The sequence below is a fragment of the Choloepus didactylus genome, chromosome 18, assembly GCF_015220235.1.
Source record: "Choloepus didactylus isolate mChoDid1 chromosome 18, mChoDid1.pri, whole genome shotgun sequence".
NCBI lineage: Eukaryota > Metazoa > Chordata > Mammalia > Pilosa > Megalonychidae > Choloepus > Choloepus didactylus.
This window is the reverse complement of record NC_051324.1, coordinates 20,913,543-20,934,670: the sequence shown is the minus strand read 5'-3', so window position 1 is coordinate 20,934,670 and position 21,128 is coordinate 20,913,543. Positions and strand designations below refer to the sequence as shown.

The following is a 21,128-nucleotide window of genomic DNA, read 5'->3' as shown; positions in this document are numbered from 1 at the left end:
ATTCTTGACATCCTTCATGATGTCTGCCCCCTCCTTCCCATCTCCACCAAGTGAGCTTCTGCTCTGTCCTTTTCCAGTCCCCGACCCCAAAGACATGGCTAGAGCTCGGAGCTGGATTCAGACCAACAAGCCTCCTTCCTGGTCCCATCTGCTGTCAACTGTGCCACAGGTCAGGGGGCAAACGCCTACTCTTTCCCCTGCCTTTTCCTTTTCCTAACAAGACTTTCTCTTTTTAGGCTTGGCTGAGCATATCTCCTGGCATCTTAAGTCCACTCTCTGCTCTGGCTATTCACCTGGGTGTCCATCACCAGAGCCATTTAACCCTCCAGAGGCCTTGGGGTTGGCGGGCTGAGGCAGAGACCCCTGCGGTGGAGGGACCAGTGAGTCTATGCAGGCAGTTTGGGTTCTGAACGGTTTCCAGGAACAGACCTGAAAACCCTGCAGTGAGGAATTGGACCTAGGTTGGCATGACAGGAACTAAACCAAAACACATTTTCTACATTGTCTGAGCTCACAGAGGGAACATCGCACCGCTTTCCATGCTTTTCTTCTGGCTGCTGGTGAGAAAACGCATGCATGGGCTTTACTTAGCAGCTTACTCTGCCTCTCCCTTCTGCAGGGGTGTCCTGGTGCTCCCCTAAAATTCCTCCTCTCAGTTTCTCTTTTCTGACATAAGGACCAGGAGCTTTGAGGGTGGAAGCCCAGAACTCCTAATTAGAGAAGACGTTTTGGTGAGATTGGTTCCACCAGGTCGCATTCCTTAGGTGGGACAGAATGAGCTGAGAAGACCAAAATTCCCTTCTGTACCTAGATTTGGGCTAAAAAGCCTCATGTATATCTCAGTCCTCTTGAGAAGGGCTTGCATATTTCTCCTTTATACTTCCTCCATAGCAGAAAGAAGATGTCTTAGCCACCCATGGAACACTCTTATCTCCTCCTCTACATTGGAGCCAAGACAGTCCATGTTACCAATAGCTCAGAGTCCTGGTTGTCCCAAAGAGAGGCAGAGATGGCTTCTGCTCACACCAGGCTGCATCACCAAGGGAACACATGGATTCAAATCAACCAGCCACTTGACAACCCTACAAAGTCCCTCCCTCTGCCTTTCCTTCCCATAAAGAAGACCCAATCCAGCCACCAGGCCAGCTCATCTGACTATGGAAACCAAGAGAACAAAATGCATCTTTTCTGGGTTGCAGGCCTTAATCTAGCTCTTGCTGAATTATTCAGGGATGGCATTAACTTATAAATGAGTGTGTTTGACTGATTTTGTGGTTGATGTACAGATAAATTCTAATGAAAGACAGCTACAAGATTTTAAATTATTAATTAGGCTGCCACTTAACAAAGCCTATTTGGCACTCTATCTCCTTGCTTAACAAGACAAAAACTTTAAGGAAAGGTTCTGTATTAGCCCAGAGGCTGTTGCTTTGCATTCTGTTTTTATAGCTCTAAAAATGAAAACCATAGATCTTGACCTTAAACAGGCCACTTCTGGCAAAGCAAAACCCCCAGCAGGCCGCCCTTCCTTCCTGGATGTTGCTGGGTAGCTTGAGGCCTCGCTTGCCCTGCCTGCTTCTCCTTTCTGACCAGAGGCTTGCTTTTTATATCCCTCGTTCTGCTAGGGTAGGCCAGGAGATGGAAAAGCAGTCAGGGCAGCTGCCGGAGCCTTCTGCCATCAGCACTGTCAGCAGCTTGAGCCCACTGGGGACTTGGGGCTGGTTGGGTTCACGGTGATGGGGCTGTGGCCAGTAGGGTCTGTTCATCCAGAGAGGCAAGGCAGCACCCCCAGACCCCAGAATACCCTGCCAGGAAACAGCGCCCAGCTCACTTTAATAGAACAATCAAATCAGGGAGGTGAGCCTCATCATGGTCAAAGGCCTACACCCACCTTCCCCCTCCTAGGACTGCATACAACATGGAGGCCCCTGACTCCACAGCACACTCCATTGTCAAGACCAGGAGCTGGCACTTTGCAGCATGTTAAGGCTCTTCTCTCTCACACCCCTGCCCCTGGATCTGGGGAGGGCTGCTCCACCTTCATCCTTTAAACCCTTTCCAAACCGTAATTCAGCTCCATCAGGTCCAGCACCTCACATAGGGTCTGCTTCTCATAAAGGCAGGGAAACAGCAACAACTATCTCAGCCCATCCTACAACTTTGTCTGGTTAGAGCCTTTGGGAACACTTCTAGAAGCAGAAACGTCAATGGCCACTTCCCTTGGCAGTAGCCTCAGGCATACTTTTGGTTTGGGGTGCACACCTAGAATCCACTGAGAATGTGTGTGTCCTGTAATCTGTGCAGAAGGCACAAATCCTCAGGAACAGGGGCACAGGGAGAAAACTGCCCAGGAAAAGACAAAATAAAATGATTTGCCCACACAATGTCCCAGGGGCAGGCTGCAGGACTGCTACCCAAGGCCTGCCCAGCGAAGGTTTCTCTGCTGTCTCCCTCCGGCCAATCCAGGTGGAAAGCTCTTTGTTGGTGGAATCTCTCTGGCCAGGCTGAGAAGGTAAAAACAGCCCGCAAGGTAAACACACTTGACTGCCAAGCCTCTGGTGGCTACTTCAGGAGCAAGGTAAGCGAGGGCCCTCCCACCCCAGCCCCAGCAGCCCCTAGAATGCACTGGGCTCCTCGGGAGCTGGGCCTCTGGCTAGCAGATATGAGAGAAAGGTTCCTGGAGGCTGCACCTACACCATATAAATAAAGTGCGTGGGCTGCTTTGTGGCTCATTTTTAACTGTATACCACCAAAAGACAAAAGACCAAAAGGGAAATGAGATGTCAGTCCCTCTCTATTATCTCCGTTGCAAGCCAGCAGCCCAGACATGGCAGTCTTTTAAAATTGTCAGGGAAGTCTTTCCCACCCAGGCAAGTTTGCATGGTCCAGGCCCAAGCTTCTTAGACCTGGGTCTGTTGCTCAGCTCTGTAAAAATCACCTTCTCTGACTAACACCGCCTGGTTGCTGAAATGACTTTTTGTCCCTTTCTGCAGGGAAAAGACGACTGGGGTGCAAAGTAAAGAGGTTTCACCAACCAGCCAGTGGCTTTTCCCACACCACAGTGAAAGAAGCCAGCGTTCCCGACCCCCCCACCCCACCGCACTGCACCGACCCACGTGGGGGGGGCACAAAGTCACATTCAAGTTTGGGACTATTCCGACACAGTGGGGCAACTGTGTCTGCTCAGTGTGCAGAGCCGGGGCCACCAGTCTTTACTAAACCACCTAAGGCGTGGTTTCTTCACCCACCTGGCTGACTTGCTTATGGGGTCTCTTCCATCACCCCCAACATCTGCTCTTCTCCGCCCATCTTGGGGCTGCACATCCCCCTCTCCGCCCCCAACCCCTCACCCGCCCCCTCCCCGTTTTCTCCTTCCCCATCCTGTTGTGAGGTCAGAATCCTGTGCTTACGACACCTCGGTCTGTTGCCATGGAAACAGGGGCGGATTAAGGCTGGAGCGCGGAGCGCAGGGATCAGGCTCCTCCGCTACCTGAGCTCGCGCCTCGGCCGGCTCCCTCACCGCGGGGGCAGTCAGCCGCAGGCGCCGCGGCTTGCCGGCCGCCCGGCCGGGGCCAGGGACTAAGGGGTCCTGGCGGGGCGCCGCATCCCACCCGGACCCGAGGGGCCAGGGGCAGACGCAGCGGCCCGGGCAGATAGTGACGGGGCCCAAGGGCGCACGGCACGGTCACCTGCCCTCTCTGGGCCCGGGGGACGGCGCCCCGCGCGGCTGCCACATGGGGGCGCGGCGGGACTTCCCAGGCGCCCGCGCCAACTTTGCCGCGCCGGGTACCCGGCCGCGCTGCCGGGAAATAGGGATGAGGTGGTAGCAGAGCCAGCTTTCTCCAAGTTGAGCCTGGCCCCGCCGTGCACACTGCAGGCACGGCCTTCGCCCTCGCGTACCTCCGCTCCAGCCTAGGGAAAGTTTGAGGAGCCGGACTTCAGAGTCCGTCCCTGGAGTCCCAAGCAGGGCTGCAGGGAAAGTGCCCGCGTCCAGGCCTCGCCTGAGGAGCACGGCGCGCGGTGAGCACTAGAGCCGCGCGGGGCTGCCCCTCTCTTGCTGCACTGGAGCGTGGGTTGGACCCTGCCCACCAGAAGCAGCAGAAACAGGCAGTGTGAACCCGCTCAGGGGATGGAGCCTGCAAGTGCAAAACTTTATAATGGCAAAGCAAAGGTCCCAGGAGGCCGACTCCCCTTCCATCACGGCAGCGGCGCCATCCCGGCACGAGGGCCGCTCACTCTTATCTCGGGCTGATCCCACAGAGCCAGATCCCCTAAGCCAGGCCGCTTGATTCAACGAAAGGCAAACCCCGCATCTCGAAACCGGCCACCGACGGGAACTGAGCTCCAACAGCCACCCCTCGGCGGCTGCGTCCCAGCAAAACCCGCCAGCCCGCCGAGGGTTGCTTCCTGAGCCGGGAGCCCCAGCGCGGGGCGGCTCCCGGGCTCACAGCTCTGCCCCGCGCGCATCCAACTCCAACTTGCCCCTTCGGTTCCAACTCACCTTTGCGAAGCATGTTGGCCGCGGGACCGCCGCTCCGAGGTCGGCGTAGAAGCGCTCCCTCCTGGGGTCCAGATTCAAATCCCTAGGCGCCGGCTGCCGCTAACCCGAGCGCGCTGAGGCGGGGGCAAACCGGGAATTCGCTTGTGCCCCGCGGCCCGGCCCCGCAGGGGCATGGTGAGCCGGAGCCCCGCGCTGAGGGCACCAGGCGCCCACCAGCAAACGCGGTGCTGCTGGGCAGCCCCGCGCCCTCGTTCAGCCCCAGGGAGAGCGGCTTGCTCCGCAGAGCCCGCGGCCTGCTCTGCCGCCCGGAGCACTTTGCAGGCGTTTTTGAGAGGGGACACCGCCCCCCGACCCGCCGGCCGCGGCCCCTCCTCTCCGCCCCCTCGGGCCGCTGCCGCCGCGGCTGCTGCAAAAGGGCGCTCGCACGCACCGCCGAGCTCCGGGGAAAGCGCCTGGCACTCGTTTGCAGGACCGAGCAATCTGCTGAGCGGGGCGCCTCCCTTCCTCCCCCCCCCCCACCGGCTTCCTCCACCTCTCCTCCCTCCCTCCCTCGCTCGCTTGCTAGCTCCCTCCCTCCCGCTCCGCTCCCCGCCCCCACTCACGGAGCGCCTCCCATACAAAATTTATGAAAGTGCTCTCAGCTCGCAGTGCTGAGCGCCGTCCTATTCCCAGGGCAGCGGCGCTCGGCCGCGCGGCGCCGCCTCCCAAGGTGTTTTCCCTGCGCCCGCCCCCAGGGACGATTCTCGGTCCGCGTCCGTCCAAGTACCTGCCCTAGCCCCCGGACTGGTCCTCTGGCCGCTGGAACGTCCCTCTGTAGCCCCAGCAGCCTCCCAGAGCCCGCGCCTGTAGCCCAGCCCCCGCTCACTCGCCCTTCGCGTCTGGAGGTCACCAGAAGAAGAGGCTGGAAGCGTGCGCCCCATCGACCGGCCGGGACCAGAGGACTGCCGCCTAGAACCCCGATTACAAGTCCGCACCCCTGCCCCTCTAGACCCTGGCTGGCGCCCCTTCCTCTTCGGAGGCTCGACGGCTCTTTCCCACCCAGAACAGCGCTGGCGGACCCAGCCGCCCCGCATCCCGCACTCCAGGACACTTTCTTTTGGGCAGGGGATGGGAGGGGGGGGTGAGGCGTGTCCAGGGGCTGATCTGGACCTCGCAGCTAAACGCAAGCGTTCACGGAGGCGCAGCTGCAAACCCCAAGCAGAGGGAAGGGCCAATGAGGGGCTCAGGTCGGCTATCTCCGCCTCGGGGGGCGCTGGTCTCCCTCCCTCCACACAGACCCCGCCCATGGCATCGAGGAAAATGGTAGAGGCACCATGTAGAAAGCGGGTGCTGCAGGGATCCCTTTGGGCTGAGTGCAAAGAAGGTCCGAGGGCGGTCCCGAGTGGGTCAGGCACCCCCCTCCCGGCCTGGGCTAAGAGGGGTAACAGGGGAGGAAAAAGAGCAGGCCAAGTCCTACTCACTCATCACATATTTACTGAGGGTCTACCACGAGTGCCGGGAATTCAACCAAAGAAAAGACAAGGTCCTTGCCCTCTTGGAGTTTACATTCTAATAGGGATCAAATAAGGAAAATCCATGTGAGTTTTGTGTGCTAGGAAAAGAGCAGGGTATCATTGTGCTGGAGCTGACATGAGGCTGGCTAGGGAAAGCTTCTCTGAGGAGGTGACATCTAAGCAGAGATCTTAATTGAAGTGAGAGAATGAGTGATTCTTTAGAGAAGGCCTTGAAGCTGGCACAAACTTGGCATGATCAGAAGGTCGGAAATATGGCCAGTATCATTCATTCACTCATACATGCATTCAATGACACTGAGGCTCCAGGTCTGAGCTAACCACGTAGGTTTGGACTTCCAGAGGTCTATATTGTAGAGGGGAAAGAAAGAACCGGCAGCCATCTTAGAACGTGATGGGGGAGGTACAAATTGTGGGAGGAACTTATGTGTATATTTTGATGAGTAATCACAATCAAAATACAGAATACTTGCGTCACCCAAAAAATGCTCCCAGAGCTCCTTCCCAGTTAACCCAAACCCTGCAATCAATGCCAGGAAATCACTGATCTGCCTTTTCTTTTTCACTATAAATTACATTTCTTTTTTTCTAGAATTTCATATAAAAGCAACCATGGGTATGTCCATGATCTCTCTTCTGTCCTTCAGCATTAACTCTTTTTAAAAAAATTTCTCCATGTTGTTGCATGTATCAGTAGTAGTTCTTTCTTATTGTGGGGTCACATTCAATTGTGTGAATATTTGTCAATATGTTGATTGATTCACCTGTTGATGGACATTTGTGTTTCCTAATTTGGGAGTATTTTGAATAAAATGCCCTATGTACATTAAAAAAAAAAAATTGTGGGAGGAGGTTCCACTGGGTCTGAAAAGGGCTGAGGGATGATCAGGGAAGTCTTCCCAGAAGACATGCCGTTGGTTAGGTCTGGAGGGCTGACTTCATCAAGATAAGAAGAGGAAAGGGCATTCCAGGCAGGAGAGAATGTGCAAATGCTTGGAGGTGGGAAAGCAATTTGGTGTGTTCTGAAGAGTAATAAAATGGGTCCATTTGGGGATGGGAGTAGAAGGTGAGGCATTCCTTCTCACAGCTCTGAGCAGTTGCAGGGCTGGGCTGACCCTGTACTCTGCCTGAGCCCTGCCAAGCAGACATTAAAACTGAGCTCCATGATACTGAGAGCTGAAGAGATGTTCCACAAGTAAACTGAGGCCCAGAGAGGTTGAACAAATTGCTCAACATCACACAGCAGATCAGTGACAAAAATGTGGGTCTGAATCATAGTGCATTAATCGTCCTTCCATCTCCCCAAGCCGCCTCCCCGTGACCCTGTGCCCCACAAACTCCAGCATGTTAGACAAAGTTGGCTGGGCCTGGGTGTGAGTGTGAGAAGCAGTTATTTCAGGTCTTAGTAGGACTGGGTGCTGCCTTGGAGTCCAGCCAGGAGGTGGGGTGACTGTAGGTGGGTGTTGTAGTGTAATGTGGGGGTTCACTGTACCCGCCTTCTTGTCAGGCAGTAATTACTCAGGCTTCTGAGTAACTCAGGCAGAAAGACCCCCACAGACAGATGGGGTGTCCCTGGCCCAAGTTGAATGGCAGCCCCCAATGCCCTGAACTGCAATAAGTTCTCTCATCTGCCCTGGATGCTCAGTTCTCCTGGACATCACGTGGTTTCCTAATGGAGGCCAGGGTGGCTCGTTCAGCACAGAAGTTGTAGGTCAGTGTCACAGGAGGATGGGGTCTTCTGTTAACAGGCCCCACCTCTGCTTAGGGTAAAGCCCCAAGGGATGGGACATCTGCTAGGGAAAAGCCACTGCTAAGATGGAGCGGGGGTCTTTTCCCCTTAGAACTAATAGCAGCAGTCTGAGCTAAAGCTGTTCACAGATTGGGCTTGGGTGTCCCAAGGAGAGAGGGACTGGGCTAAAGCAATTCTGGGAATTGAGATCATGTACCCCGGGTATCCTGAGAAACTGGAAGACATGGGAAAGTCCAAGCTGGAGTCTTATCAAGGTGTGGGTATTCCTGGGATCAGTGTTGGACACATCCCCATCCAAAGGGGTCACTGTCCTAAGAGCTCCAGTGGTTGAGGGACAAAGCACTGACCCCTTCTGTTCTTTCCTCAATTGCTCACTCCTAGCCTGTCCAGCCATCCCTCCTCTCTGGGCAGCCTCCCAGGCAGGCCCGCCCTGGCCGCTTGTTTTTACTTCTGCCAGCACCTTAATTAGGGGTTTCCAAGCAGGGGGAGCCTCCAGGGGAGCCCGAGGCCACAGAGCTGCCTTTAAAAGGGCCAGCTGTGCTCAAAGCACCAGGGTAGGGAGAGGATGCTGCCCAGGGGCTGGGTGGGCAAACGGCCCTGGGGTCTCTGTGGAGCAGACCTTGCTGGGGGCCAGCCCTGCAGGTACTTTGCTCTTGAAAAGGTCAAGGCTGTCTTACTGGCTGCTCTGCCTTCTCTCCGGGATTCCAGGAACTCAGGCGGCTGATCAGGAGAAAGGCTAACCAGGCCCCAGGAGCAGCCGTGGCAGGGCACACGTGGCCAGGGGCCAGAAGGTTGAGGCAATCCTATCTTCAGACCGGAAAGGCACTCTCAGATTCCGTGCCTTCCCCTGCGCGGCAGTTTCTCGCACGTGAACCTTCCACACGGTGGGCACTAAAGGTGCCAAGGGCACGCCGACACTCTGGGACTCGTATCCGGACTCTCAACTCGGAGTTCGGCCGGGATGGGAGCTGATTCGGTCCTGTCCAGGCGGTGGGGTCCTCCCACACGGCGTCCCGCTGACCGACCACTGCTTACCAGGAGAGGAAAGAGGGAGGGAGCTGAAGGAAAACTTGGCGGATGTCCCCACTCACAGGACTGCAGGACTGGCAGAGAGTCGGCAAGAAGGGGAGCTCCATTCGGAGAGTGCCAGGTTCGAGCCCAGCGAGGGAGGAGGGAGGGGACAAGGGGTCGCCAAGAGAGCACAACAGTGGTGGTCCGGAACCACTAGGGGCTCCCGAGAGTCGCGACCTTCTGGGCAGAGATGTGGCCCATTCTAGCCCCGCCCCTATCTCTCCTTAGTCTCCGCCCAACGAATCCCCGCCGCTCTCTGGCCGATCGGCGGTCGATTGCGGTGCCTGCGCTCTCCGTGTTCTTCTAGCACTGTCTTTTTGGTGCCCACGAGGGCTGGCGGGTGATGGCGGCGCTGGTTGTGTCCGAGGCGGCTGAGCCCGGCAGCCGAAGTGGCCCTGGCAGAGGTGGGTGCTACAACGCTGCGGCCTCCGGACCTCGCTTCTCGGGGTAGAGCCCCCAAATCAAGGGCAGGACTTGCCCCCTTGAAGGGCGGCGGCGCCTTCCCCCGCCAAACCCGGAAGTCCCCGCTGTCACTCGCTCTGGGCTGCTGTCACCGGAGCCTAGGGTGATCAGTCTTTCTTTTGTAGTCTTAGGGCGCGATTGGGAGCAGTTCCTCCCGGGAGCTTGTAGTCTTCGAGCTGGAAACGCTGCCTCCCTGTCTCGGCCTACCGACCCGAAGGGGAGGGAAGGGGCCAGGCCCCTTGCAGCGGTCACTCCACAAGTGGGCCCTCAGGGAATGTTTTCAGGGAAGAAGCACGTCGTTTCATTCACCGCAATTTACTGAGCACCCAATGAATGCCAGGCCTGCGCCTAGTGCAGGGACTAGAATACCGCCCCTGCCCTCAGGGATCTCACAGTCCACCGGGGGATACATAAGTAAACAGAAGATCACAGCCATATGATAAAGGAGGAGGCGCCAATCCCCAGTTCCCCTGAGCCTACTGGCCTGTGGGACATGGAGAGCTGCTAAAGCTAGCAGCTCCTGCAGCCCACCTGCCAGAAGGGGGCTGCCAGATGGAGGTTCTCTGAGGGACCCAGGGATGCTGGGCTCGTTGTCCCAAGGCCTTTGAAACGACTGGACAAGAATCATAGCAGTGGTAACATGGAATATGGTCTCAGGCCCCCAGCCTGCCATGCTAGCCCTTCACCACCCCCACCCTCCAACACAAGGTGGAGGAAGGCTCAGGTCTGGGAGGAGGGGCCTGAGCGAATATTCGTTGAATAAATGAAATTCTTTCCTTGTCACATTCATGAACTGTTTGGTTTCTAAAGAGATGACTGGAGTAGGATAAGTTCAGATTAAGGGCTTTAGCCTTGCTAAAGGACTATAGTGTTTTCTCCTTGAATCAGGGGGTTGTGATTATTTATATATATATATATTTTTTTTTCTCCCACTAGACTTCCAGCCCCAGAAGGGTGAGGTCACTTTTCTCTCCTTACCTGTATGCCCACAGTCCTGACTAGAATGTGTTCTTTCCATCATTCATGCAGAGGGGACTAGATGGGACCAGGTTACTAGTTAACTTGCTTAAATATATGGTGTTTATTTCCCTTTTAAATGAGGAGAGGAAAGGGTGTGGACATGGTCAGTGGGACTTCAGTGAGGAGGGCAGCTTTTAAAATAAGTGCTTATAACAGTTTGCTTAAAAATGTCTTATCTAGGACCTCAACGTTCAAGGTCTTTTCATGATGTGGGGGAGAAGGAGTATTTTCCCAGACTGGCTGGGTGGGCTAAACTCTGGGTTTTCTACAGGATTTTCTGGCAAGCAGCAGACTCTCAGACCGCCCGCCCCCCCATGCCCAGTTCAGTCCCCTGGTGCCATCTTTTTTTTTAATTTGATTTTTTATTAGATAAGTTGGTTTGCAGAGCAATCATGCATAAAATACCGGATTCCCATAGACTTGCATTGGTGTAGAAAATTTGTTACAATTGATAGCACTTTTATTTTTGTAATTCTATTTTTTTTTTAAATTCAGTTTTATTGAAATATATTCACATACCATACAATCATCCATGGTATACAATCAACTGTTCACAGTACGTTCATATAGTTATGCTTTCATCACCACAATCTATTTCTGAACATTTTCCTTACATCAGAAAGAATCAGAATAAGAATAAAAAATAAAAATGAAAAAAGATCACCCAAACCATCCCCCCCATCCCACCCTATTTGTCATTTAGTTTTTATCCCCATTTTTCTACTCATCCATCCATACACTAGATAAAGGGAGTGTGATCCACAAGGTTTTCACAATCACACTGTCACCCCTTGTAATCTACATTATTTTATAATCGTCTTCAGGAGTCCAGACTACTGGGTTGGAGTTTGGTAGTTTCAGGTATTTACTTCTAGCTATTCCAATACATTAAAACCTAAGAGGTGTTATCTGTATAGTGTGTAAGAATGTCCACCAGAGTGACCTCTCGACCCTGGTGCCATCTTTACTCTCCTGAGCTATGGGGTGAGCCATAATGCATTCTTTGATTCCAAATCAATTCTTTGATTCCAGATAATCACACATCATGTAAATTAACCATACAGAGTTCCTCCTGACCTGATGGGTTGTCTTCAGCTTTAGTATGAACTCAGTAGGGAAGAAGGCTGGGCCAACCCCCCTTGGCATCTGGGACCTGGGCCGTAAACTTTGGTGGCTTTAACTGCTTACCCAGGTCTGGCTGTGCTCTAAGCCAGGCACCAACCAACTCAGGCCTCACATCCATCCTAGGTCGAGCCCCTCGGGGCCGCTTAGCCAATCAGATCCCCGCTGAGATCCTGAACAACACCCAGCTGCAGGCAGCCATCCAGGTCCTGCCTTCCAACTACAACTTTGAAATCCCCAAGACCATCTGGAGGATCCAACAGGCTCAGGCCAAGAAGGGTGAGCGCCCAAGCTTTGAGCTGGGGTGGGGAGGTTGCCTGGCCCAGCTTCCTCCCAGCCCCCTGCCCCTCATGGCTCTGCTCTGTCTTGCAGTGGCCTTGCAGATGCCCGAAGGCCTCCTGCTCTTCTCCTGCACTATCGTGGATATCTTAGAAAGGTGAGGCAGTTGCCAGTCCAGACTTTGGGCACTGGAGAAGAGACCGGCCAGGACCCTCCCCCTGCCCGTCAAAGCTGGGTCCGTTGGCATCCTCTTTTCACCCCCACCTCCTACAACCACACACATAAAGGGGAAGGCCCAAAACAAAACTCCCAGCCTGTGGCGGTCCTGCTTGTCTGTGTAAATCATGCTTCCCTGAAAAAAATTGGGAGCGGGGAGAGGAGGAGGCCAACTCCAGTGGGCCCAGAGCAGATGGCGGGGCCTGGGGAGGAACTTAAGAATCCTCGTTGCTGACCCTGGAATGAGCAGTGCAGGGTCTGACTGGGGCACCATTTTCTTTGGCGCATTTTGGGGAGCAGGACAAGGATGGGTTGGCAGGGAGAGAGGAGTGCCTCAGAGAAGATACTAAGTTGCTCTATGCACCCCCCTCATGTGAAATTTCTTCAATACAATGAGCCATCGTGGGGGGAGGGGGCCAGTGAGTGCTCAGCCATCTGGAACCCGCACAGGAACAGGGAGAGGGAATGAAGAGAGGGAGGTCATCTGGTGATGGGAGCCTCCCACTTCCCTGCTGCTGCCCTCCCCCGACCCTCCTCCCCCATCCCACCGCCACAGAATCACTTCTCTGTTCCCACCCTCTTGCCCCTTGGGGATGCTCTCTGGGGCTAGGGCCAATTTGCATACATTTTAATCTATAAAAAATTAAGTGCTCTGGCTGACTCAGATGCCTGGGCTGCATTCTAAGGAGCTGAATAATCTGCTTGTGTGCACAGCCTGATTTGGGGAAGGGGGTGGAGGAGGAGGAGGTGGGGGTAAAGCAGCTCTTCTTCCCCCACCACACCCCTAGGGGAGGAAAGGGGCGACCCCAGGCACTGAGCCATGCCCCAGGGGTGGGTCTGTCCCTGGGAAAGGTTGGTCCTCCTGCTCCATTCCTGTGGCCGTCAGAGGTGCGAGGGTCTTCCCACCCCCGCCCCGGCCCCCAGTGATTCAGGCCTGGCAGTGGAGCCCATGGCACTGTGCTGGCCAGAGCCCACTCTTCCTGACGCACGAGGCGGGTGGGTGGTGCCATGTGCTGTGGGGGTAGCCATTCACGGGTCCCCCATCCTGGGCACCAAGGGCCCTGCCTAAGGGTGAGGAGGTAGCAGGAGGCCCGGGCGAGAGGGTAGGCTGCGCATGTGCACACATCCAGGCCCATCCAAGCCACAGTGCTGGATCTGGGAGTGAGCGCCTTGGCCTGGGCCTGCCCCTGGCTTTGGGTAGGATGTGTCAGGGCATAGGGCAGGCCCTGGTGGTCTGTGTGTGGTCCCGGGTATGCCAGGCTGAGGGTTGGAGGTCCCTCCTCTAGTCTGAGCCTGGCAGAGGATCAGGGTGCTACAGAGACCATCCGCAGGCAGTACCAGTTTCAGGAGCTGCTGCCAGGCCTGAGGGAGGTGACAGCTGTGCCCCTCCCACTCTTGACTGGTAGAAGTGGCAGCTGCCAACCCAAGGAATTGTGAGAGGGAGGGAGAGAGGACTGGGCCCTGAGATGCCTTCACAGGTTTAGGTCTGTCTCCCACCTCATTCCTGTGTCACTGTCCTGTTGTCCCTGCCCCACCCCCACCCCAGGTTCACAGAGGCCGAAGTGATGGTGATGGGTGATGTGACCTACGGGGCCTGCTGTGTGGATGACTTTACTGCGCGGGCCCTGGGAGCAGACTTCCTGGTGCACTATGGCCACAGCTGCCTGGGTAAGGTGGGCCGGGATCCCCGGACCGTGGAAGGCTGCGACATTATCTTCTCCAACGCAGTGGCTTCCTGTCCTGCTTGCAGGCACGAGGTCCCTCCTGGTTCTGGGGTGGCCTCAGCCTTCCTGCTCGGCAGGTGGATCTTTCCTTTGGAGGTGGTTGCCCTGGAAACCGTGCTGCTGTCCCAGATGCGGGTGTTTGAAAGGCTTTTTGTGCCCCCGGCTGAGTGACAGAAAAACCTGACCGAGGTGGAGTTTCTAGGGGACCTGTGACCCCCTCCTCTTCTCTTCTCTGTCCTTCCACTCCCTGGTTGTGAAGGATGGTCACAGTGGAGGAAGCTAGGATCTCTGTCCCCCTGCCTTCAGACACAGAGTCTCCTGAACTCTTCTCTCCTTTCAGTTCCCATAGACACCTCAACCCAAGAACTGCGGGGGGTGCTGTACATCTTTGTGGACATCCGGATAGATACCACCCACCTGCTGGACTCTATCCGCCTCACCTTTCCCCCAGCCAGTGCCCTTGCCCTTGTCAGCACCATTCAGTTTGTGTCAACTTTGCAGGTAAGTGGACATGAGGATCCCTAGCAACCCTTGGGGCAGGCAGTGGCCAGATTCCCAGGAGTTCCGGGATCCTCGGGCCAGGTGCTCCAGGCTGCTCCTCTGGTCCGGACCCTCCTCCCCAGCCACTTGCTTCCCTTCCCCCATTATCCCTACAGGCAGCTGCGCAGGAGCTAAAAGCTGAGTACCGAGTGAGTGTCCCACAGTGCAAACCCCTGTCCCCTGGGGAAATTCTGGGCTGCACGTCCCCCCGACTGCCTGAGGAGGTGAAGGCTGTTGTGTAAGTTAGAGATGATTATAAGGGCATGAAAAATGTACACTGGGAGGGGGCCTGAGGTTTATCATACAGAAAAGGAAACCATTTGTCCAAGGCCATACTGCAAATTAGGGAACAAACGGACCAGAATTCAGGTTTCTGTATCCCTCTCCAGTGCTCTGTCCCCAATCCAGAAGGCTGTGCCCAGGGTGGGGGCAGGAATCAGAGGGCCTGATGAGGGGATGAGGGTGGGCTCGCAGTGGTGGGAACATAATTGGAGAAGATGGATGGGCACGCCCAGGCTGCAGCCCTATTAATTTAGCATCCGGACAGCTAACAAGCAGGAGCAGCGTGTCTCCTGCCGCCTAATTATTTTAGGTAATGGAAATGCTTAATGTTGTGTGAATGCAGCCAGCCTCAGAGCCGACAGCTCCCCTGGCTGGGTCTGGGGCGGGGAGCCCGATTCTCAGATAATGGCAGGAAGGAAGGGAGGGGCACTCTCAGACTGTAGGTGCTGGTGCCCCAGGCCTTGCTGCCCCCACACAGGACACGCTGCTCCTAGGCGACCCACATCAGGCCTTGGCAGCCCTTGTTTTCCCAAGGGGCATTCATCCTGTGCTTGCATAACTCTGAGCTCAAAGGTGCCTTCCCTTGGGGTCTTCAGGATGTTTGTTGGAGGGAGGGAATCCTGAGGGCTAGCCATTCATCAAAATGAGGTGTGGTCTCCAAGAGGGAGAGAAGGCGCTGCCACTCAGGTAGATTACTTCCCAGGGCTGGAAGGGGACAGTTGGGGACAGCATCTCTGGTTGTGCTTGGTGCAGCTTGGTGGTCAAACCTGGAGCCAGACCAGAATTCCACACACACTGTTTAATAGCTGTGTAAATTTGGGCAAGTTTCTCAACATCCCTGAACCTCACGTGCTTAGCCCAGTCCTGATGTCAAGTCCAGTAAACAGCAGTTGTTATAACTCAGTAACTAGACCCAAGAGCCAGTTTGGGGAGAGTATACTCTGAAACCTCATTTACAACACAGATGACACCCTGAATGCTATTTCCCACATCTGTATGGCACTTGGTCAGGGAGAATCTGTCCCCCACTTCCAGATTAGGATCTCTAGGGTCCTGGGAGGCCATACTATGGCTTTAGCTGCCCCTTTAATCTTTCCCTGGAAGGTTAGTGGGGGGCAGTTCTTAGATTCTGCATTATATAACTAGAGAGAACTTGGGGTTTTCTTTTAACCTGCAAGGACCCAGAAACGATGACTTGTCCTGGTTCTAGGACATAGCAGCATAGCCAGTCTGGAGCTGCAACCTCCAGACTTCCAAGCCTGTGGGTGCCTCTTCTGCTGCCCAACCCCACACTTACAGCCTCCTTTCTACAACTGCAGATATCTTGGAGATGGCCGCTTCCATCTGGAATCCGTCATGATTGCCAACCCTACTGTTCCTGCTTACCGGTATGGCTGGGCTAGGTTCACCAGCTGGGCAGCAGGTGCAATTCCCCACCTTTGGTGCCCTCAACTGGTGGAAACCTCCTCATTCTTTGGCCCTGAGAGTCCGAGGCACTTAGTCCCTGGCTCTGAACATCAGACCCAAGGCTGCAGCCACGGAGCAGCCCACCATCCCCTGGAATTCACACTGTGACCCTAAAACCCTCTTCCATCCTTGCCTGCTCAACTGTAGCACGGATCTTCCCATGACACTCTCTTCTCTTCCCTTTGTTCCCAGGTTACCTACAGGGGCAGAATTAGGTGGTCAGTGCCCCCGAATGATCAGGAACCCAAGGGGCTGAATTAGGGGGCCATAAAGACAGTAGGAGTCCAATGAATGACTGTCACAGCAACCCTGAGCTGCTTCTTTTCCAGGTACGACCCATACAGCAAAGTCCTGTCCAGAGAACACTACGACCATGAGCTCATGCAGGCTGCCCGCCAGGAAGCCATCGCTGCTGCCCGCTCAGCTCAATCCTGGGGCCTTATCCTGGGCACCTTGGGCCGCCAGGGAAGCCTCAAGATCCTGGAGGTCAGAGGGCTCTGGATGGCCTCTGGAGGAGGGGATTGACTGAAAACTCAGCTGGGAAAACCAGTAGGCCGAGGGGATTCAGCTTTGGTTTCCTGATCATGGTGACCCCAGCTCTGCCCCCTCTCCCAACAGCACCTGGAATCTCGGCTCCGAACCTTGGGACTTCCCTTTGTGAGGCTGCTGCTCTCTGAGATCTTCCCCAGCAAACTTAGTTTACTCCCTGAGGTGGATGTGTAAGTTTCCCTGCCTTACCTACCTAGCTATGACCCTGGCTAAAGAAGCTTCGATGCTGGGCCCAGCCCAGCACACACTGAAAGCTGGAGTCAATGTGAATTGCTTTCAGGGTCATGAAATTTCAGTTCATTGAGCACCCGCCCAGCAGGGGCTACCCTTAGCTCTAGGTCACACCTACTTTGGCTGGCTTTGGGGCTCAGAGGCAACAGCAGCATCATAGTTGTTCATGTGAGATGCATTTGAGGGGTGGGTGGCCTTGCACTGTACCAAGCACTAAATTTGATGTGAAGGATATGGAGCTGCCAAGGCCCTCCCCTCAGACAATAGTGGAGGAAACAGAACAAAACAAACAACAATGTAGTGTGATGATGATTTTAAACCACAGCAGGAGACAGTCTTTACTTTAGAATTAATACTAAGCAATCATAGGGTGTATTGGGGATACAGTGACATTCTTCCACATGTTTCCCTGTACAGGAGAGGGGGAGGCATCCATCTCGGGTCTGACCTGGCTTCCCTTCCCAGGTGGGTGCAGGTGGCATGTCCACGCCTCTCCATTGATTGGGGCACAGCCTTCCCCAAGCCGCTGCTGACACCGTATGAGGTAACACCCAGCTTCCTGGGTGAGAGTGAACTTTGCACCCGGTTCTGTCGAGGGAGGGGTGAGGAGTGGAGTGGGGTGGGTGGCACTTGGTTAAGTTCCTAGGTTCTGAGGACAGACCACCTTGAATCCCAGCCGGGCCACTTCCTTGCTGTGTGGCCTTGAACAAGTCCCTTAGCCTCTCTGGAGCCTCACATTTCCTTTTTGGTAATATGGGGATAACGACCTTCATGAGGCCTTTGTGAGGAATGAATTAAATAATCCATACGTAGAAAATGTTGGCAAATATTGTCCGGTTCTCGTCCTCTAGGCGGCCGTGGCGCTGAGGGACATTTCCTGGCAGCAGCCCTACCCCATGGACTTCTACGCCGGCAGCTCCTTGGGGCCGTGGACCGTGAACCACGGGCGGGACGGCCCCGCGCGGAGGAAGGTGGGCGGGGACCCGGGCGAGGGAGGAGAGGCCGCCCCCGGGCGGGGACCCGCACTGGCCTCGGTCGTGGCCACCACTGGCTGAGGCCGCCGCCCTGCGGCCACAACGGGAAATACATGGGAGGGGGTGGAGGACGTCGCCGAAGCGAGTCCCGGACGAAAGTCTGCGTCCTCAGGTGCAGGAGGGGGCCGCGCGCCCCTCTCCAGCCGCGGGCTGCGAGGGTTGCAGCTGCAGAGACGAGAAAGCGGCGCCACTTTCTCTTTGAGACGCTCCAAGACCCAGGTATACGCTCGCGCTCTGGCCGCGCCCCGCCCCTCCTCGTTGTCGTGGAAACGCTGGTCCGCTCTGCAGCCCGCCCCCAGGGCGGTACCCGCGCTTGCTCCTCCCATTCTGCTTCCGCTCGGGAAAAGGCCGTTTCCGTTGCCTCCTTGGCCCGCTGCCCAGCTTCATGGCCGTGCACCGGCCTCTGCGCGTACTGTGCCTGGCGGGATTCCGGCAGAGTGAGCGGGGCTTCCGCGAGAAGACGGGAGCCCTGAGGAAGGCGCTGCGGGGCCGCGCCGAGCTCATGTGCCTCAGCGGCCCACACCCGGTCCCCGAGGCCGCCGGCCCAGACTCCGGTGAGACAAGCCCTGTCCCGGAAATGCACGCAGGCTTCTCCATCTTGCCTGGTCTCCTTTACACCCTCAGGCATACCTCCACCGTATATTCTTCCCTCATTCCTCCGCCCTACCACTTCTTTCTGCCCATATTCTTCATTTCTCCCGTCTCATACCCGCTCCCTCAAACCTCCGTTTTGCTTTCCCAGGCTTCCACCTTGATCTGTTTCCCCCCTGTTCCCCAATTCATGCCAGTCCATTCCCCACCTCATTTCCCCCAGGCGTTCTCTTTTCCCCTCAGCTGCCTTTCTCCTTCATCCCCAAATCCTCCCTCACTTTCTCCTTTCTGAGCTTCCACCTCCTCCCTCAATTCCCCTTCTCCTAACCCCATCGGCTCCCCCATATCGTTGTAGGGCCTTGCCCTCTGGAGGAGCAGCTTCGAGGCTGGTGGTTTTCAGAGCAGGAGGAGCCTGTTTTCTCTGCCCTGGAAGAGCCCACAGTGTGCAGAGGTCTGGAGGAAGCCCTGGGATCCGTGGCACACGCACTGAACAAGCTTGGGCCTTTTGATGGGCTCCTTGGTTTCAGCCAGGGGGCTGCCTTAGCGGCCGTTTTGTGTGCCCTGGGCCAAGGGGGAGACCCCCGCTTCCCCTTGCCACGGTTTATCATCCTGATATCTGGTTTCTGTCCCCGAGTCCTTGGACTCAAGGAGCCCATTCTGCAGGGCCCATTGTTACTGCCTTCACTCCATGTTTTTGGGGACACTGACCGGGTCATCCCCTCTCAGGAGAGTATGCAATTGGCTAGCCAATTCCCTGGAGCCATCACCCTCACCCACCCTGGTGGCCACTTCATTCCAGCTGCTGCACCCCAGCGCCAGGCCTACCTCAAGTTCTTGGATCAGTTTGCAGATTGAAAGATCAACAAATGCTCATGTCCCTGCTTCCTCCCCTCCCAGCCCCATTGGGACAACATGGCCTTGGAGCAGCTTCAATGACTTATAATCCTTGTCCTTCTCTTTTCCCCCACCCTGGAGCTCCCACTGCTGTTAATGCCCCCCTCCCCCATGATCACATAAAAGATAGATGTCAACCCCCACGATTTTCATTTATATGAGCACCACTCTGCACTCAAGAAAAGAGGAGCTGGAGGCCTTAATGGACACGTTGATCTCTAATACTCAAACATGAAAAAGACCAGTGGAACCCTGGATGACAGGACAGTGACCTGGAAAAGCAGGGATTGGTACCACTGTGACTACCATACAATAAAGTGGTGATTTGGACTTGAGCATCTTTTTCCTGGTAGATGCAGAAGAACCCACTTTATAATAGAAGTCTTGGATTCCTGGCCATCTACTCAGCCTGGTTGACAACACCAGGCAAGGAGGCGTTTCCAGTTGAGCGCCCCCAGGATGAGCTCATGCATGCGTGCACAAAGACACACATTTTTGGTAGAAGTTTTAAGGCACAAACTGAAGGAAAGGAGGCCTTGGTGGCTGAATCAGGGAAGAATTTTTGTCTGAGAAGTTTTGGGAAGAGAGCACCAGGAAAGGCTCTTCCTGGGCCACACTGCTTTTAGGCTTCCTTTAGCCTGATTTCTGAGAGATCAGAGAGATCTCAAACCCTGCTTCTTGTGTTTTCTGCTTTCTCCATAATTGCCCTAGCCTCTCTGAACCATGAGCCTGAAGGGTGAGGGGGTCCCAGATCTTGGGTAGAGGCCACAGAGCACAGAATAAACTGCTCAACCTGATACCATCTGCAGGGTTTGAGACTGATGTTATTCTGCAGTGACCGCAGCCAAGGCATAGGCAGCTGGTTTACCTCAGGAAGTGCAGTTCCTTCCTGGGCACAATGGCACACATACAAACACACCTCTCTGACTTTCACCCTGCCTTGTCCTTTTCTGAAAGACTCCAGTAGACCTTATTCAGCCCTCAGGCAGGTGCCCCCAGAAAACTTAGTAACTAAGCAGGAGACATCAGACTGATACTCCTTAAGTTACCTGAGATTCTGGGTTCCTGACTATAGATAGCAGCTATCCAATATAAAAATCTGGAGTTTCTCTACCCCTAGATGCCAGAGACATTATCTACCCAGACAGAGAGCCAGTTTATTGGGTTTAGGGTCTTAGAGCAGACAGGGTTCTCCCTTGCTACAGTCTGCCTCTGTTTGCACTTGGTGCTTTAAAGGGATCCTTCCCTTGGCAAAAGGAGATTGAAATGCAGTGAATTACTTCTACAGACCTGTTGAATTGGGCCCACAGAATTTTAGAAAAAAAAAAAAAAAAATGGATTGCCAGCATTTAAAATTCTAGAAATTTCACTTAAAAATTCAGATCCTAGGCTTCTCTGGAAATAATCAGTGAATCTGCAACTCAGGGTCCACATACTCATAACAATCAGGTTCCTTCTTTATCAAGGTCCCAAAAGGTGAAATGATGACTTGCATTCTCCAGATGCTGCTATTTGGGATTATTATGAGGATTAACAAAGAGGGGAAGATGTATTGGGGAGTGAATTTTAAGCCAAGACTTAAAATTAGAAAGGGATGGGGAGCAGAGCAGTACTAGGAAGGGCAGAAGTGTTCATGCTTGGGTTGATGAGAAAGCAGGTGACTGGAGAAGGAGAATTCTCCCTTGAGAATCATAAAATGTCCAAGCTAGAAGGAAACATGCGGTCCACTAGTTCCCAACAAATGGGATGTGTCTCCTCTGATCATGCCTTCCGCAAACCACAGCATCTTAGGGAGTGCCACACCCACACCCACACCACACTCGGTTTCCACGGATCACTTGCATCAGGATCATCCATTAAAACTTGGAGTCCTGGAACTGATTT

At 54.9% G+C, this 21,128-nt stretch overlaps 3 protein-coding genes across 4 annotated transcripts in view; 2 read left to right on the top strand and 1 right to left on the bottom strand.

Annotated features, from left to right (window-relative positions):
- The window catches only part of RTN4RL1 (reticulon 4 receptor like 1), a 72,381-nt gene extending 67,496 nt beyond the window's left edge, over positions 1 to 4,885 (bottom strand). Inside the window, exon 1 of the mRNA XM_037809118.1 lies at positions 4,502 to 4,885. Within this exon, the coding sequence (XP_037665046.1) occupies positions 4,502 to 4,514 (13 nt within the window). The 5' untranslated portion in view covers positions 4,515 to 4,885. The remainder of the gene's footprint in view (positions 1 to 4,501) is intronic.
- A 4,074-nt stretch (positions 4,886 to 8,959) lies between these two features.
- DPH1 (diphthamide biosynthesis 1) lies at positions 8,960 to 18,843 on the top strand. 2 transcript variants are annotated; one of them, XM_037809960.1, is made up of 13 exons: positions 8,960 to 9,237; positions 11,564 to 11,716; positions 11,810 to 11,873; positions 13,479 to 13,600; positions 13,997 to 14,157; positions 14,313 to 14,434; positions 15,798 to 15,866; positions 16,275 to 16,431; positions 16,564 to 16,664; positions 17,143 to 17,269; positions 17,577 to 17,696; positions 17,872 to 17,978; positions 18,706 to 18,843. In XM_037809960.1, exons 1-12 carry the CDS (start codon positions 9,177 to 9,179, stop codon positions 17,959 to 17,961), a joined length of 1,347 nt encoding a protein of 448 aa, XP_037665888.1. In that variant the 5' UTR covers positions 8,960 to 9,176; the 3' UTR covers positions 17,962 to 17,978; positions 18,706 to 18,843. The 2 variants fall into 2 exon arrangements, with proteins under 2 accessions (XP_037665888.1, XP_037665889.1); XM_037809961.1 differs by having other exon boundaries at positions 8,966 to 9,237; positions 17,191 to 17,269.
- OVCA2 (OVCA2 serine hydrolase domain containing) lies at positions 17,988 to 20,048 on the top strand. The gene is made up of 2 exons (XM_037809962.1): positions 17,988 to 18,313; positions 18,706 to 20,048. The coding sequence occupies exons 1-2, from the start codon at positions 18,145 to 18,147 to the stop codon at positions 19,203 to 19,205; spliced, it is 669 nt and encodes a 222-aa protein (XP_037665890.1). The 5' UTR covers positions 17,988 to 18,144; the 3' UTR covers positions 19,206 to 20,048.
- The last annotated feature ends 1,080 nt before the right edge of the window (positions 20,049 to 21,128 follow it).

Coding starts and splice junctions, on each gene's coding strand:
- DPH1 (XM_037809960.1), top strand. CDS start 9,177: ATGGCGGCGCTGGTTGTGTCCGAGGCGGCTGAGCCCGGCAGCCGAAGT. Junction 13,601..13,996: donor CTATGGCCACAGCTGCCTGG/GTAAGGTGGGCC, acceptor CTCTCCTTTCAG/TTCCCATAGACACCTCAACC. Junction 14,435..15,797: donor GAGGAGGTGAAGGCTGTTGT/GTAAGTTAGAGA, acceptor CTACAACTGCAG/ATATCTTGGAGATGGCCGCT.
- OVCA2 (XM_037809962.1), top strand. CDS start 18,145: ATGGCCGTGCACCGGCCTCTGCGCGTACTGTGCCTGGCGGGATTCCGG. Junction 18,314..18,705: donor GGCCGCCGGCCCAGACTCCG/GTGAGACAAGCC, acceptor ATATCGTTGTAG/GGCCTTGCCCTCTGGAGGAG.